At 33.6% G+C, this 15,003-nt stretch overlaps 1 protein-coding gene across 1 annotated transcript in view; it reads left to right on the forward strand.

Annotated features, from left to right (window-relative positions):
* emsy (EMSY transcriptional repressor, BRCA2 interacting) overlaps positions 1-15,003 on the forward strand; it is a 30,029-nt gene that overhangs the window by 2,821 nt on the left and 12,205 nt on the right. The window contains exons 3-10 of the mRNA XM_081355130.1: positions 9,708-9,813; positions 9,896-9,995; positions 10,558-10,632; positions 11,511-11,686; positions 12,741-12,896; positions 12,994-13,253; positions 14,062-14,296; positions 14,426-14,629. Of these exons, the coding sequence (XP_081211256.1) occupies positions 9,711-9,813; positions 9,896-9,995; positions 10,558-10,632; positions 11,511-11,686; positions 12,741-12,896; positions 12,994-13,253; positions 14,062-14,296; positions 14,426-14,629 (1,309 nt within the window). The 5' untranslated portion in view covers positions 9,708-9,710. The remainder of the gene's footprint in view (positions 1-9,707; positions 9,814-9,895; positions 9,996-10,557; positions 10,633-11,510; positions 11,687-12,740; positions 12,897-12,993; positions 13,254-14,061; positions 14,297-14,425; positions 14,630-15,003) is intronic.

Here is a 15,003-nt window from a genome sequence, read left to right on the forward strand (position 1 = left end):
TTTATTCCCCCCCAATTCCAAATTCTGTTTTATTTTATCCCAAATTCTGTTTAATTTATCCCAAATTCTGTTTTATTTTATCCCAAATACTGTTCTATTCCCCTCCAATTCCAAATAGTTTTATTTTATCCCAAATTTGGTTTTATTTTATCCCAAATTCTGTTTTATTTTATCCCAAATACTGTTTTATTTTATCCCTAATACTGTTTTATTCCCCCCAATTCCAAATTGTTTTATTTTATCCCAAATTGTTTTATTTTATCCCAAATACTGTTTTATTATATCCCAAATTCTGTTTTATTTTATCCCAGATACTGTTTTATTTTATCCCAAATTCTGTCTTATTTTATCCTAAATACTGTTTTATTCCCCCCAATTCCAAATTGTTTTATTTTATCCCAAATACTGTTTTATTTTATCCCAAATTCTGTTTTATTCCCCCCCTCCAATTCCAAATTCTGTTTTATTTTTATCCCAAATTGTTTTATTTTATCCCAAATTCTGTTTTATTTTATCCCAAATTCTGTTTTATTTTATCCCAAATACTGTTTTATTTTATTCCAAATACTGTTTTATTTGATCACAAATACTGTTTTATCCCCCCCCAATTCCAAATACTGTTTTATTTGATCCCAAATACTGTTTTATTCCCCCAATTCCAAATTGTTTTATTTTATCACAAATTCTGTTTTATTTTATCCCAAATACTGTTTTATTTTATCCCAAATTCTGTTTTATTTTATCCCAAATTCTGTTTATTTTTTTCCCAAATTCTGTTTAATCCCGCCCATTCCAAATTCTGTTTTATTTTATCCCAAATTCTGTTTTATTTTATCCCAAATTCTGTTTTATTTTATCCCAAATTCTGTTTTATTTTATCCCAAATACTGTTTTATTTGATCACAAATACTGTTTTATTCCCACCAATTCCAAATTGTTTTATTTTATCCCAAATTCTGTTCTATTTTATCCCTAATACTGTTTTATTTTATCCCAAATTCTGTTTTATTTTATCCCAAATACTGTTTTATCCCCCCCCCCAATTCCAAATACAGTTTTATTTTATCCCTAATACTGTTTTATTCCCCCCAATTCCAAATTGTTTTATTTTATCCCAAATTCTGTTTTATTTTATCCCAAATTCTGTTTTATTTTGTCCCAAATACTGTTTTATTCCCCCCAATTCCAAATTGTTTTATTTTTTCCCAAATTCTGTTTTATTTTATCCCAAATTCTGTTTTATTCCCCCCCTCCAATTCCAAATTCTGTTTTATTTTATCCCAAATTCTTTTTTATTTTATACCAAATTCTGTTTTATTTTATCCCAAATTCTGTTTTATTTTATCCCAAATTCTGTTTTATTTTATCCCAAATACTGTTTTATTTGATCACAAATACTGTTTTATTCCCACCAATTCCAAATTGTTTTATTTTATCCCAAATTCTGTTCTATTTTATCCCTAATACTGTTTTATTTTATCCCAAATTCTGTTTTATTTTATCCCAAATACTGTTTTATCCCCCCCCCCAATTCCAAATACAGTTTTATTTTATCCCAAATACTGTTTTATTTTATTCCAAATACTGTTTTATTTGATCACAAATACTGTTTTATCCCCCCCCAATTCCAAATACTGTTTTATTTGATCCCAAATACTGTTTTATTCCCCCAATTCCAAATTGTTTTATTTTATCACAAATTCTGTTTTATTTTATCCCAAATACTGTTTTATTTTATCCCAAATTCTGTTTTATTTTATCCCAAATTCTGTTTTATTTTATCCCAAATTCTGTTTAATCCCGCCCATTCCAAATTCTGTTTTATTTTATCCCAAATTCTGTTTTATTTTATCCCAAATTCTGTTTTATTTTATCCCAAATACTGCTTTATTCCCCCCAATTCCAAATTCTGTTTTATTTTATCCCAAATTCTGTTTAATCCCCCCAATTCCAATTTCTGTTTTATTTTATCCCAAATTCTGTTTTATTTTATCCCAAATACTGTTTTATTTATCCCAAATACTGATTTATTTTATCCCAAATACTGTTTTATTCCCCCCCAATTCCAAATTGTTTTATTTTATCCCAAATTCTGTTTTATTTTATCCCAAATTCTGTTTTATTCCCCCCCAATTCCAAATTGTTTTATTTTTTCCCAAATTCTGTTTTATTTTATCCCAAATTCTGTTTTATTTTATCCCAAATTCTGTTTTATTTTATCCCAAATTCTGTTTTATTTTATCCCAAATTCTGTTTTATTTTATCCCAAATACTGTTTTATTTGATCACAAATACTGTTTTATTCCCACCAATTCCAAATTGTTTTATTTTATCCCAAATTCTGTTCTATTTTATCCCTAATACTGTTTTATTTTATCCCAAATTCTGTTTTATTTTATCCCAAATACTGTTTTATCCCCCCCCCAATTCCAAATACAGTTTTATTTTATCCCTAATACTGTTTTATTCCCCCCAATTCCAAATTGTTTTATTTTATCCCAAATTCTGTTTTATTTTATCCCAAATACTGTTTTATTTTATCCCAAATTCTGTTTTATTTTATCCCAAATTCTGTTTTATTTTATCCCAAATTCTGTTTTATTTTATCCCAAATTCTGTTTTATTTTATCCCAAATACTGTTTTATTTTATCCCAAATTCTGTTTTATTTTATCCCAAATTCTGTTTTATTCCCCCCTCCAATTACAAATTCTGTTTTATTTTATCCCACATTCTGTTTTTTAATCCCACATTCTGTTTTATTTGATCCCAAATTCTGTTTTATTTTAGCCCAAATTCTGTTTAATTTATCCCAAATTCTGTTTTATTTTATCCCAAATACTGTTCTATTCCCCTCCAATTCCAAATAGTTTTATTTTATCCCAAATTTGGTTTTATTTTATCCCAAATTCTGTTTTATTTTATCCCAAATACTGTTTTATTTTATCCCTAATACTGTTTTATTCCCCCCAATTCCAAATTGTTTTATTTTATCCCAAATTGTTTTATTTTATCCCAAATACTGTTTTATTATATCCCAAATTCTGTTTTATTTTATCCCAGATACTGTTTTATTTTATCCCAAATTCTGTTTTATTTTATCCTAAATACTGTTTTATTCCCCCCCAATTCCAAATTGTTTTATTTTATCCCAAATTCTGTTTTATTTTATCCCAAATTCTGTTTTATTCCCCCCTTCCAATTCCAAATTCTGTTTTATTTTTATCCCAAATTGTTTTATTTTATCCCAAATTCTGTTTTATTTTATCCCAAATTCTGTTTTATTTTATCCCAAATACTGTTTTATTTTTTTCCAAATACTGTTTTATTTGATCACAAATACTGTTTTATCCCCCCCCAATTCCAAATACTGTTTTATTTGATCCCAAATACTGTTTTATTTCCCCAATTCCAAATTGTTTTATTTTATCCCAAATTCTGTTTTATTTTATCCCAAATACTGTTTTATTTTATCCCAAATTCTGTTTTATTTTATCCCAAATTCTGTTTTATTTTATCCCAAATTCTGTTTAATCCCGCCCATTCCAAATTCTGTTTTATTTTATCCCAAATTCTGTTTTATTTTATCCCAAATTCTGTTTTATTTTATCCCAAATACTGCTTTATTCCCCCCAATTCCAAATTCTGTTTTATTTTATCCCAAATTCTGTTTTATTTTATCCCAAATACTGTTTTATTTTATCCCAAATTCTGTTTTATTTTTTTCCAAATACTGTTTTATTTTATCCCAAATTCTGTTTTATTTTATCCCAAATACTGTTTTATTCCCCTCCAATTCCAAATAGTTTTATTTTATCCCAAATTCTGTTTTATTTTATCCCAAATTCTGTTTTATTTTATCCCAAATACTGTTTTATTTTATCCCAAATACTGTTTTATTTATCCCAAATACTGATTTATTTTATCCCAAATACTGTTTTATTCCCCCCCAATTCCAAATTGTTTTATTTTATCCCAAATTTTGTTTTATTTTATCCCAAATACTGTTTAATCCCGCCCATTCCAAATTCTGTTTTATTTTATCCCAAATTCTGTTTTATTTTATCCCAAATACTGCTTTATTCCCCCCAATTCCTAATTCTGTTTTATTTTATCCCAAATTCTGTTTAATCCCCCCAATTCCAATTTCTGTTTTATTTTATCCCAAATTCTGTTTTATTTTATCCCAAATACTGTTTTATTCCCCCCCAATTCCAAATAGTTTTATTTTATCCCAAATTCTGTTTTATTTTATCCCAAATTCTGTTTTATTTTATCCCAAATACTGTTTTATTTTATCCCAAATACTGTTTTATTTATCCCAAATACTGATTTATTTTATCCCAAATACTGTTTTATTCCCCCCCAATTCCAAATTGTTTTATTTTATCCCAAATTTTGTTTTATTTTATCCCAAATACTGTTTTATTTTATCCCAAATTCTGTTTTATTTTATCCCAAATACTGTTTTATTTTATCCCAAATTCTGTTTTATTTTGTCCCAAATACTGTTTTATTCCCCCCCAATTTCAAATTGTTTTATTTTATCCCAAATTCTGTTTTATTTTATCCCAAATTCTGTTTTATTCCCCCCCTCCAATTCCAAATTCTGTTTTATTTTATCCCAAATTCTTTTTTATTTTATCACAAATTCTGTTTTATTTTATCACAAATTCTGTTTTATTTTATCCCAAATTCTGTTTTATTTTATCCCAAATTCTGTTTTATTTTGTCCCAAATACTGTTTTATTCCCCCCCCAATTCCAAATTGTTTTATTTTCCCCAAATTCTGTTTTATTTTATCCCAAATTCTGTTTTATTCCCCCCCTCCAATTCCAAATTCTGTTTTATTTTATCCCAAATTCTTTTTTATTTTATCCCAAATTCTGTTTTATTTTATCCCAAATTCTGTTTTATTTTATCCCAAATTCTGTTTTATTTTATCCCAAATACTGTTTTATTTGATCACAAATACTGTTTTATTCCCACCAATTCCAAATTGTTTTATTTTATCCCAAATTCTGTTCTATTTTATCCCTAATACTGTTTTATTTTATCCCAAATTCTGTTTTATTTTATCCCAAATACTGTTTTATCCCCCCCCCCCAATTCCAAATACAGTTTTATTTTATCCCTAATACTGTTTTATTCCCCCCAATTCCAAATTGTTTTATTTTATCCCAAATTCTGTTTTATTTTATCCCAAATACTGTTTTATTTTATCCCAAATTCTGTTTTATTTTATCCCAAATTCTGTTTTATTTTATCCCAAATACTGTTTTATTTTATCCCAAATTCTGTTTTATTTTATCCCAAATTCTGTTTTATTTTATCCCAAATTCTGTTTTATTCCCCCCTCCAATTACAAATTCTGTTTTATTTTATCCCACATTCTGTTTTTTAATCCCACATTCTGTTTTATTTGATCCCAAATTCTGTTTTATTTTATCCCAAATTCTGTTTTATTTTATCTCAAATACTGTTTTATCCCCCCATTCCAAATTCTGTTTTATTTTATCCCAATTTCTTTTTTATTTTATTCCAAATTCTGTTTTATTTTATCCCAAATTCTGTTTTATTTTATCCCAAATACTGTTTTATCCCCCCCATTCCAAATTCTGTTTTATTTTATCCCAATTTCTTTTTTATTTTATTCCAAATTCTGTTTTATTTTATCCCAAATTCTGTTTTATTTTATCCCAAATTCTGTTTTATTTTATCCCAAATACTGTTTTATTTTATTCCAAATACTGTTTTATTTGATCACAAATACTGTTTTATCCCTCCCCCCCAATTCCAAATTGTTTTATTTTATCCCAAATACGGTTTTATTTTATCCCAAATTCTGTTTAATTTCCCCCCCATTCCAAATTCTGTTTTATTTTATCCCAAATTCTGTTTTATTTTATCCCAAATTCTGTTTTATTTTATCCCAAATTCTGTTTTATTTTATCCCAAATACTGTTTTATTTTTCCCAAATTCTGTTTTATTTTATCCCAAATACTGTTTTATTCCCCCCCTCCAATTCCAAATTCTGTTTTATTTTATCCCAAATTCTGTTTTATTTTATCCCAAATTCTGTTTTATTTTATCCCAAATTCTGTTTTATTTTATCCCAAATTCTGTTTTATTTTATCCCAAATGCTGTTTTATTTTATTCCAAATACTGTTTTATTTGATCCCAAATACTGTTTTATTCCCCACCCCCAATTCCAAATTGTTTTATTTTATCCCAAATACTGTTTTATTTTATCCCAAATTCTGTTTAATCCCCCCCATTCCAAATTCTGTTTTATTTTATCCCAAATTCTGTTTTATTTTATCCCAAATTCTGTTTAATCCCGCCCATTCCAAATTCTGTTTTATTTTATCCCAAATTCTGTTTTATTTTATCCCAAATACTGCTTTAATCCCCCCCATTCCAAATTCTGTTTTATTTTATCCCAAATTCTGTTTTATTTTATCCCAAATTCTGTTTAATCCCGCCCATTCCAAATTCTCTTTTATTTTATCCCAAATTCTGTTTTATTTTATCCCAAATACTGCTTTATTCCCCCCAATTCCTAATTCTGTTTTATTTTATCCCAAATTCTGTTTAATCCCCCCAATTCCAATTTCTGTTTTATTTTATCCCAAATTCTGTTTTATTTTATCCCAAATACTGTTTTATTCCCCTCCAATTCCAAATAGTTTTATTTTATCCCAAATTCTGTTTTATTTTATCCCAAATTCTGTTTTATTTTATCCCAAATACTGTTTTATTTTATCCCAAATACTGTTTTATTTTATCCCAAATACTGTTTTATTTATCCCAAATACTGATTTATTTTATCCCAAATACTGTTTTATTCCCCCCCAATTCCAAATTGTTTTATTTTATCCCAAATTTTGTTTTATTTTATCCCAAATACTGTTTTATTTTATCCCAAATTCTGTTTAATCCCGCCCATTCCAAATTCTGTTTTATTTTATCCCAAATTCTGTTTTATTTTATCCCAAATACTGCTTTATTCCCCCCAATTCCTAATTCTGTTTTATTTTATCCCAAATTCTGTTTAATCCCCCCAATTCCAATTTCTGTTTTATTTTATCCCAAATTCTGTTTTATTTTATCCCAAATACTGTTTTATTCCCCCCCAATTCCAAATAGTTTTATTTTATCCCAAATTCTGTTTTATTTTATCCCAAATTCTGTTTTATTTTATCCCAAATACTGTTTTATTTTATCCCAAATACTGTTTTTTATTTATCCCAAATACTGATTTATTTTATCCCAAATACTGTTTTATTCCCCCCCAATTCCAAATTGTTTTATTTTATCCCAAATTTTGTTTTATTTTATCCCAAATACTGTTTTATTTTATCCCAAATTCTGTTTTATTTTATCCCAAATACTGTTTTATTTTATCCCAAATTCTGTTTTATTTTGTCCCAAATACTGTTTTATTCCCCCCCAATTTCAAATTGTTTTATTTTATCCCAAATTCTGTTTTATTTTATCCCAAATTCTGTTTTATTCCCCCCCTCCAATTCCAAATTCTGTTTTATTTTATCCCAAATTCTTTTTTATTTTATCACAAATTCTGTTTTATTTTATCACAAATTCTGTTTTATTTTATCCCAAATTCTGTTTTATTTTATCACAAATACTGTTTTATTTGATCACAAATACTGTTTTATTCCCACCAATTCCAAATTGTTTTATTTTATCCCAAATTCTGTTCTATTTTATCCCTAATACTGTTTTATTTTATCCCAAATTCTGTTTTATTTTATCCCAAATACTGTTTTATCCCCCCCCCAATTCCAAATAGTTTTATTTTATCCCAAATACTGTTTTATTCCCCCAATTCCAAATTCTGTTTTATTTTATCCCAAATACTGTTTTATTTTATTCCAAATACTGTTTTATTTGATCACAAATACTGTTTTATCCCTCCCCCCCAATTCCAAATTGTTTTATTTTATCCCAAATACGGTTTTATTTTATCCCAAATTCTGTTTAATTTCCCCCCCATTCCAAATTCTGTTTTATTTTATCCCAAATTCTGTTTTATTTTATCCCAAATTCTGTTTTATTTTATCCCAAATACTGTTTTATTTTTCCCAAATTCTGTTTTATTTTATCCCAAATACTGTTTTATTCCCCCCCTCCAATTCCAAATTCTGTTTTATTTTATCCCAAATTCTGTTTTATTTTATCCCAAATTCTGTTTTATTTTATCCCAAATTCTGTTTTATTTTATCCCAAATGCTGTTTTATTTTATTCCAAATACTGTTTTATTTGATCCCAAATACTGTTTTATTCCCCACCCCCAATTCCAAATTGTTTTATTTTATCCCAAATTCTGTTTAATCCCCCCCCCATTCCAAATTCTGTTTTATTTTATCCCAAATACTGTTTTATTTTACCCCAAATTCTGTTTTATTTTATCCCAAATTCTGTTTTATTTTATCCCAAATTCTGTTTTATTTTATCCCAAATACTGCTTTATTCCCCCCCAATTCCAAATTCTGTTTTATTTTATCCCAAATTCTGTTTAATCCCCCCATTCCAAATTCTGTTTTATTTTATCCCAAATTCTGTTTTATTTTATCCCTAATTCTGTTTTATTTTATCCCAAATACTGTTTTATTCCCCTCCAATTCCAAATTGTTTTATTTTATCCCAAATTCTGTTTTATTTTATCCCAAATACTGTTTTATTCTCCTCCAATTACAAATTGTTTTATTTTATCCCAAATACTGTTTTATTTTATCCCAAATACGGTTTTATTTTATCCCAAATACAGTTGTATTTTATCCCAAATTCTGTTTTATTTTATCCCAAATACTGTTTTATTTTATCCCAAATACTGTTTTATTTTATCCAAATTCTGTTTTATTTTATCCCAAATACTGTTTTATTCTCCTCCAATTACAAATTGTTTTATTTTATCCCAAATACTGTTTTATTTTATCCAAATTCTGTTTTATTTTATCCCAAATACTGTTTTATTCTCCTCCAATTACAAATTGTTTTATTTTATCCCAAATACTGTTTTATTTTATTCCAAATTCTGTTTTATTTTCCCTAAATTCTGTTTTACCCCCCCCCCATTCCAAATTCTGAAATCCCAATTATTTTCAATTATTTTCACATAATGTTGAATATATCACAAATTCTCCTTTTGTTTTTTCTATTTAAATATTTTTGAACTCTAAATTTAATGCTTAAATTAAAAGTTTAACAACAATTTATTAAAAGTTTAACCCAAAATACATTTTAGGGCCCAATGAAGTTTTAGTTTTCCCAAATTGCTTATTTTCTGTTTTAATGTTTCTAGATTCCATTTTAATTGTTTTAATTAAATGTTACTTTTCAGAAAGCATGTCTAATCAATTAAAACTTCAACAACCTAATTTATTACTCCTTTTCTTCTTTTCTTTTACTATATTAGGGCGCAATAAAATGTTATTTTTTCCCAGAAAGTCCATTAAATTTTTCTGGATATATGATTTAATACTAATTTATAATCCAAAACAGTGTTAATCAATTTATTTAATCTTTTAAAATGAAATCAAATAAAAATAAAACAATTCCTTTTATTTTTTGCAAACACAATCCTGTACAACAACAGGGTTCATTGTCAAATTAAAACACAGAAGAAAAATGATGATTATAGTGTGTGTGTGTGTGTGTGTGTGTGTGTGTGTGTGTTTGCAGTGGATGATTCAGCAGGAGAAGCCGTTGGCGGGCAGCATGCCGGTGGTTTGGCCCACGCTGCTCGACCTCAGCAGAGATGAATGCAAACGGATCCTGCGCAAACTGGGTGAGTCTCGCACTGAACGCTGGGATGTGTGTGTGTGTGTGTGTGTGTTTGTGGCGCGTCTCACGTCTCTCATGTGTTTCAGAGTTGGAGGCGTACGCCGGTGTGATCAGCGCTCTGCGAGCTCAAGGAGATCTCACGAAAGACAAGAAGGAGCTGCTGGGAGAACTGACTCGAGTGCTGAGGTCTTTCACAACACACACACACACACACTCGCCTTACAGTGCTGAGGTCATTCACAACACACACACACTGCTTCAAAACACACACTCGCCTGACTGTTCTGAGGTCATTCACATATTTTTAAATTACAACCTAAATATTGAAGAGTCTAGAATTTAATGTAAATATACATAACTGTTAACCCAACAGCCAGGTTATTACTAGAAATTACCCAACGATTTTAAAAATGACCCAACATGTGTAACCCACCGTGTTTTGCTGTGTAGGTAATCTTAAACTCCGCCCCCAAGCTTGCCTTCAGATTTGCCTCCATTTTTGAGTGCAACGCCCACTTTTCAACATCCAATCAACAACCAGCAGATAAAACTAAGCCCCGCCCCACAGGGTTTTTTCTTCCAATAATCCATTTCACGCCAATTTATGCCACAATACTTCGTTTCATTACGACTTTATTGTGTAATATCTTAATGTGTTCTAATCACATTAACCAGTTTAGTAAGCAAAACTAGTTTTGCTGTGACTGAGGATGATGAAGGGTTTGATGTGTGTGTGTGTGTGTGTCAGTATCTCTACAGAGCGGCATCGAGCCGAGGTGCGCAGAGCCGTCAACGATGAGCGTCTGAACACCATCGCATATCAGTGAGTCTCTGCAGTTCTCATTTCTCGCGTCTCTGATGCAACGAAGCTAATCTTATTTGTACTTTGGAATATTCTTAATCACGCGAGCGTCACTTCAAAGCTTCAGGAGATGTTATTGAAGTTAGGTCATTTAAGAAAATCTTAATAAATAATAGTAAAGCAAAATACCCTGTTGAAATATGTCAGCTATATAGTTTATTTAAACTGCATTGGGCTTCCACTTACAGTCATGAAGTTCTCATTATGGGTGGAGTCAGATGGAGCTTGCTTTAACGTGACTGTTCTTAAAGGTGCAGTGTGTGATATTTAGGAGGATTTGTCGACAGAAATGCAATATCATAAACATAACTGTGTTTTCAGTGGTGTATAAAGACCTTACATAATGAACCGTGATGTGTTTATTAGCTTAGAATGAGGCATTTCTCTCTACACACACCGTGGGTCCGCGTACATCCACATGTTTCTACCGTGGCCCTGAACAGACAAACGCGTTTCGTCACTGTGTTGTTCCTTGTGCAGAGAAGCTTCAGCTAAAGTCAGCGAATAAAACACTAACACAATGATGAACAAGTGACAATAATATCTGTAACAATAATACTCTCTGCTGTCTCAGACGACGATATCACTTCCTGTAGGCCACCGCAACTTCTGTTGGGTGCAATTCACAACCTCACCACTAGATGCCGCTAAAACTTACACACTGCACCTTTAACTGTTAACACGTTCAATTGGCTGGTTGTATTGTTAACCGTTTCCTCCTGGAGCCCGAGTGTTTTGTACTGGTTGAGTGATGTTGGGGGGTGTGTGTGTGTGTGTGTGTGTGTGTGTGTGTGTGTGTGTGTGTGTGTGTGTGTGTGTGTGTGTGTGTGTGTGTGCAGCATGTCGGGGCCGAACAGCTCGTCTGAGTGGTCGATCGAGGGCCGTCGACTGGTTCCTCTGATGCCTCGACTGGTTCCTCAGACGGCCTTCACCGTCACGGCTAACGCAGTGGCTAACGCTACAGCGCACCAGAACGCCTCGCTAATGCTGCCCGCAGAGACCGCCAACAAAGAAGGTGAAGCGCCTGAACGGGATCTGCCCGACACTCTTAATCTACTACGCCTAGAGTTTAAAGGGCCCTGTTGCTGTAAAATAATCTGCTGTTACATGATTTAAATTAGTTAGAAATGCATTTTGATTACTAACATTGAATTTAACCATTAGAACTGAATTTTGGAGTGAAATGGGAATTTGGGGAAAATACAACAGGATTTGGAAAAACTCAAATTAAAATAGAATTTTGGAAAAAATACAACCGAATTTGGGAAAACTAAAATTAAAAGGGAATTTGGGGGAAAAGTAAAAGGGAATTTGGGGAAAGTACAACAGAATTTGGAAAAACTCAAATTAAAATAGAATTTGGGAAAAAATACAACCGAATTTGGGAAAATTATTATTCAAATGGAATTTGGGGGAAAAGTAAAAGGTAATTTGGGGAAAAAATACAACTGAATTTGGGAAAACTAAAATTTAAAGGGAATTTGGGGGAAAAGGAAAAGGAAATTTGGGGAAAAATACAACTGAATTTGGAAAAACAAAAATTCTAATGGAATTTGGGAAAAAGTAAAAGGGAATTTAGGGGAAAAACAACTGAATTTAGGAAAAATATTATTCAAATGGAATTTAGGGGAAAGTAAAAGGGAATTTTGGGGAACAATCCAACTGAATTTGGGAAAACTCAAATCTAAATGGAATTTGGGGAAAAGTCAATTTGGGGAAAAATATAACAAAATTGTCAAAATCTGAAATTAGAATGGAATTTGGGAAAAAGTAAAAGGGAATTGGGGGGAACAACAACATTTTGAAAAACTAAACTTAAAATGGAATTTGGGAAAAAGTCAAAGGGCATTTGGGGAAAAATACAACAATAGTTTGAAAAGCTAAATTTAAAATGGAATTTGGGAAAAAGTTAAAGTAAAAAATACAACAGAATTTTTTCTGTAGAAGCTCAGTCTGTATTGTATGAAGTGCTTCAGAAGAGCACACATGAGTGCAGCTGAATGACAGCAGTGTGTGTGTTGCAGTGGTTGTGTGTTACTCGTACAGTGACAGCAGTGTGTGTGTTGCAGTGGTTGTGTGTTACTCCTACACCAGTACGAGCTCCACTCCTCCCAGTGCATCGACTCCCAGTAGCAGTGCAGCCGCCACTGTTAAATCCCCTCGACCCGCCAGTCCTGCATCCAACGTGGTGGTGCTGCCCAGCGGGAGTACAGTCTACGTCAAGAGTACGACACACACACACACACACTCTCTCTGTCTCGCTCATACACACACGACACTAAGGTAAAACACTGAGGTGTGTGTGGTTCTCCTGTTGCTCAGGCGTGAGCTGCTCGGATGAGGACGAGAAACCCCGTAAGAGGCGGAGGACCAACTCCTCAAGCTCCTCCCCTGTCCTGCTGAAGGAGGGGCCTAAACTGGCCACGCCCCTTTCCAAAACCATCACGGTGCCCGTAAGCGGCAGCCCGAAGATGAGCAACCTGATGCAGAGCATCGCCAACTCCCTCCCGCCACACATGTCACCGGTGAAGATCACCTTCACCAAACCCTCCACCCAGACCACCAACACCACCACACAGAAGGTCAGTCTATCACACACACACACACACACACACACACACACACACACATCCAGACCACCAACACCACCACACAGAAGGTCAGTCTCTCACACACACACACACACACACACACATCCAGACCACCATCACCACCACACAGAAGGTCAGTCTCACACACACACACACACACACACACACACATCCAGACCACCAACACCACCACACAGAAGGTCAGTCTCTCACACACACACACAAACACACATCCAGACCACCATCACCACCACACAGAAGGTCAGTCTCACACACACACACACACACACACACACACACACATCCAGACCACCAACACCACCACACAGAAGGTCAGTCTCTCACACACACACACACACACACACACACACACACACACACACACACACATTCAGACCACCAACACCACCACACAGAAGGTCAGTCTCACACACACACACATACACACATCCAGACCACCAACACCACCACACAGAAGGTCAGACACACACACACACACACACACACACACATCCAGACCACCAACACCACCACACAGAAGGTCAGACACACACACACACACACACACACACACATCCAGACCACCAACACCACCACACAGAAGATCAGTCTCACACAAACACACACACAGTCTCACACACACACACACACACACACACACACACTAACCCTAACCAACACCACCACACAGAAGGTCAGTCACACACACACACACTAACCCTAACCCTAACCAACACCACCACACAGAAGGTCAGTCACACACACACACACACTCACAGTAAACGCTGTGTCTCTGCAGGTGATCATCGTGACCACGTCTCCCAGCTCCAACTTCGTGCCGAACATCTTGTCGAAGTCCCACAACTACGCGGCGGTGTCGAAGCTCGTGTCGAGTGCGGCGCTCACTGCGTCCAATCAGAAGCAGACCATGGTGATCTCCGCCGGCTCCTGCGCGGCCCCGGGGCCCAGTGCTGTCGCCGTGACGACCGTGGTGTCCTCCAGCCCCTCCGTGGTGATGTCCACCATCGCACAGGGTCAGTGTGTGTGTGTTCACGTGTATGTGTGTGTGTGTAGTGCAGTATGTGTGTTTTGAATGTGTGTGCGTGTGTTGGTTTTCTCACGTGTGTGTGTGTGTGTGTGTGTGTGTGTGTGTGTGTGTTCAGGCGGGTCCTCCACTGCGCTGAAGATGTCCTCCACGCGTCTGCCGTCACCGAAGGCTCTGATTGGCTCCTCGCCTCAGATCCTGCAGATCCCCAAGGCCCAGCAGACGGTGCAGTGTGTGTCTCCCAAAGCGCTGCAGGCGCTGGCGTCTCCTCAGGGCTCGGGCCCCGGGGCCAAACCCACCATCCAGATCAAGCAGGAGTCCGGTGAGGACACGCACACACTGACGGCTCACTGACATCATCACCGCACCGCTCCTGCACGCTGAGCCGGAGTAGGGCTGAGGGCTGAGGGCTGGGTTGGAAAATATGTGACGTCATTATGTTGTGGCTGACGACAAGACATGAAGTTTCTCTGTACTGTACACATGTTGTAGGCATTAAAGAAAACATTTAGCTCCATATTTATGTTTAAATATTATAAGCTAATGTTATTTTTTAATTTAATCAATGTTGATTATGAAAGTGCAGCATGAGAAAGATAATAATGCATCATGAGATGCGCAATATATCTGGAGACATGGAGTGGGTCAGACATGTTTTTGACCACTTCATTGAGTTTTGTTTTGTAGAAAGACTAT

The sequence above is a fragment of the Scardinius erythrophthalmus genome (assembly GCF_964197995.2).
Source record: "Scardinius erythrophthalmus genome assembly, chromosome: 23".
Lineage (NCBI taxonomy): Eukaryota > Metazoa > Chordata > Actinopteri > Cypriniformes > Leuciscidae > Scardinius > Scardinius erythrophthalmus.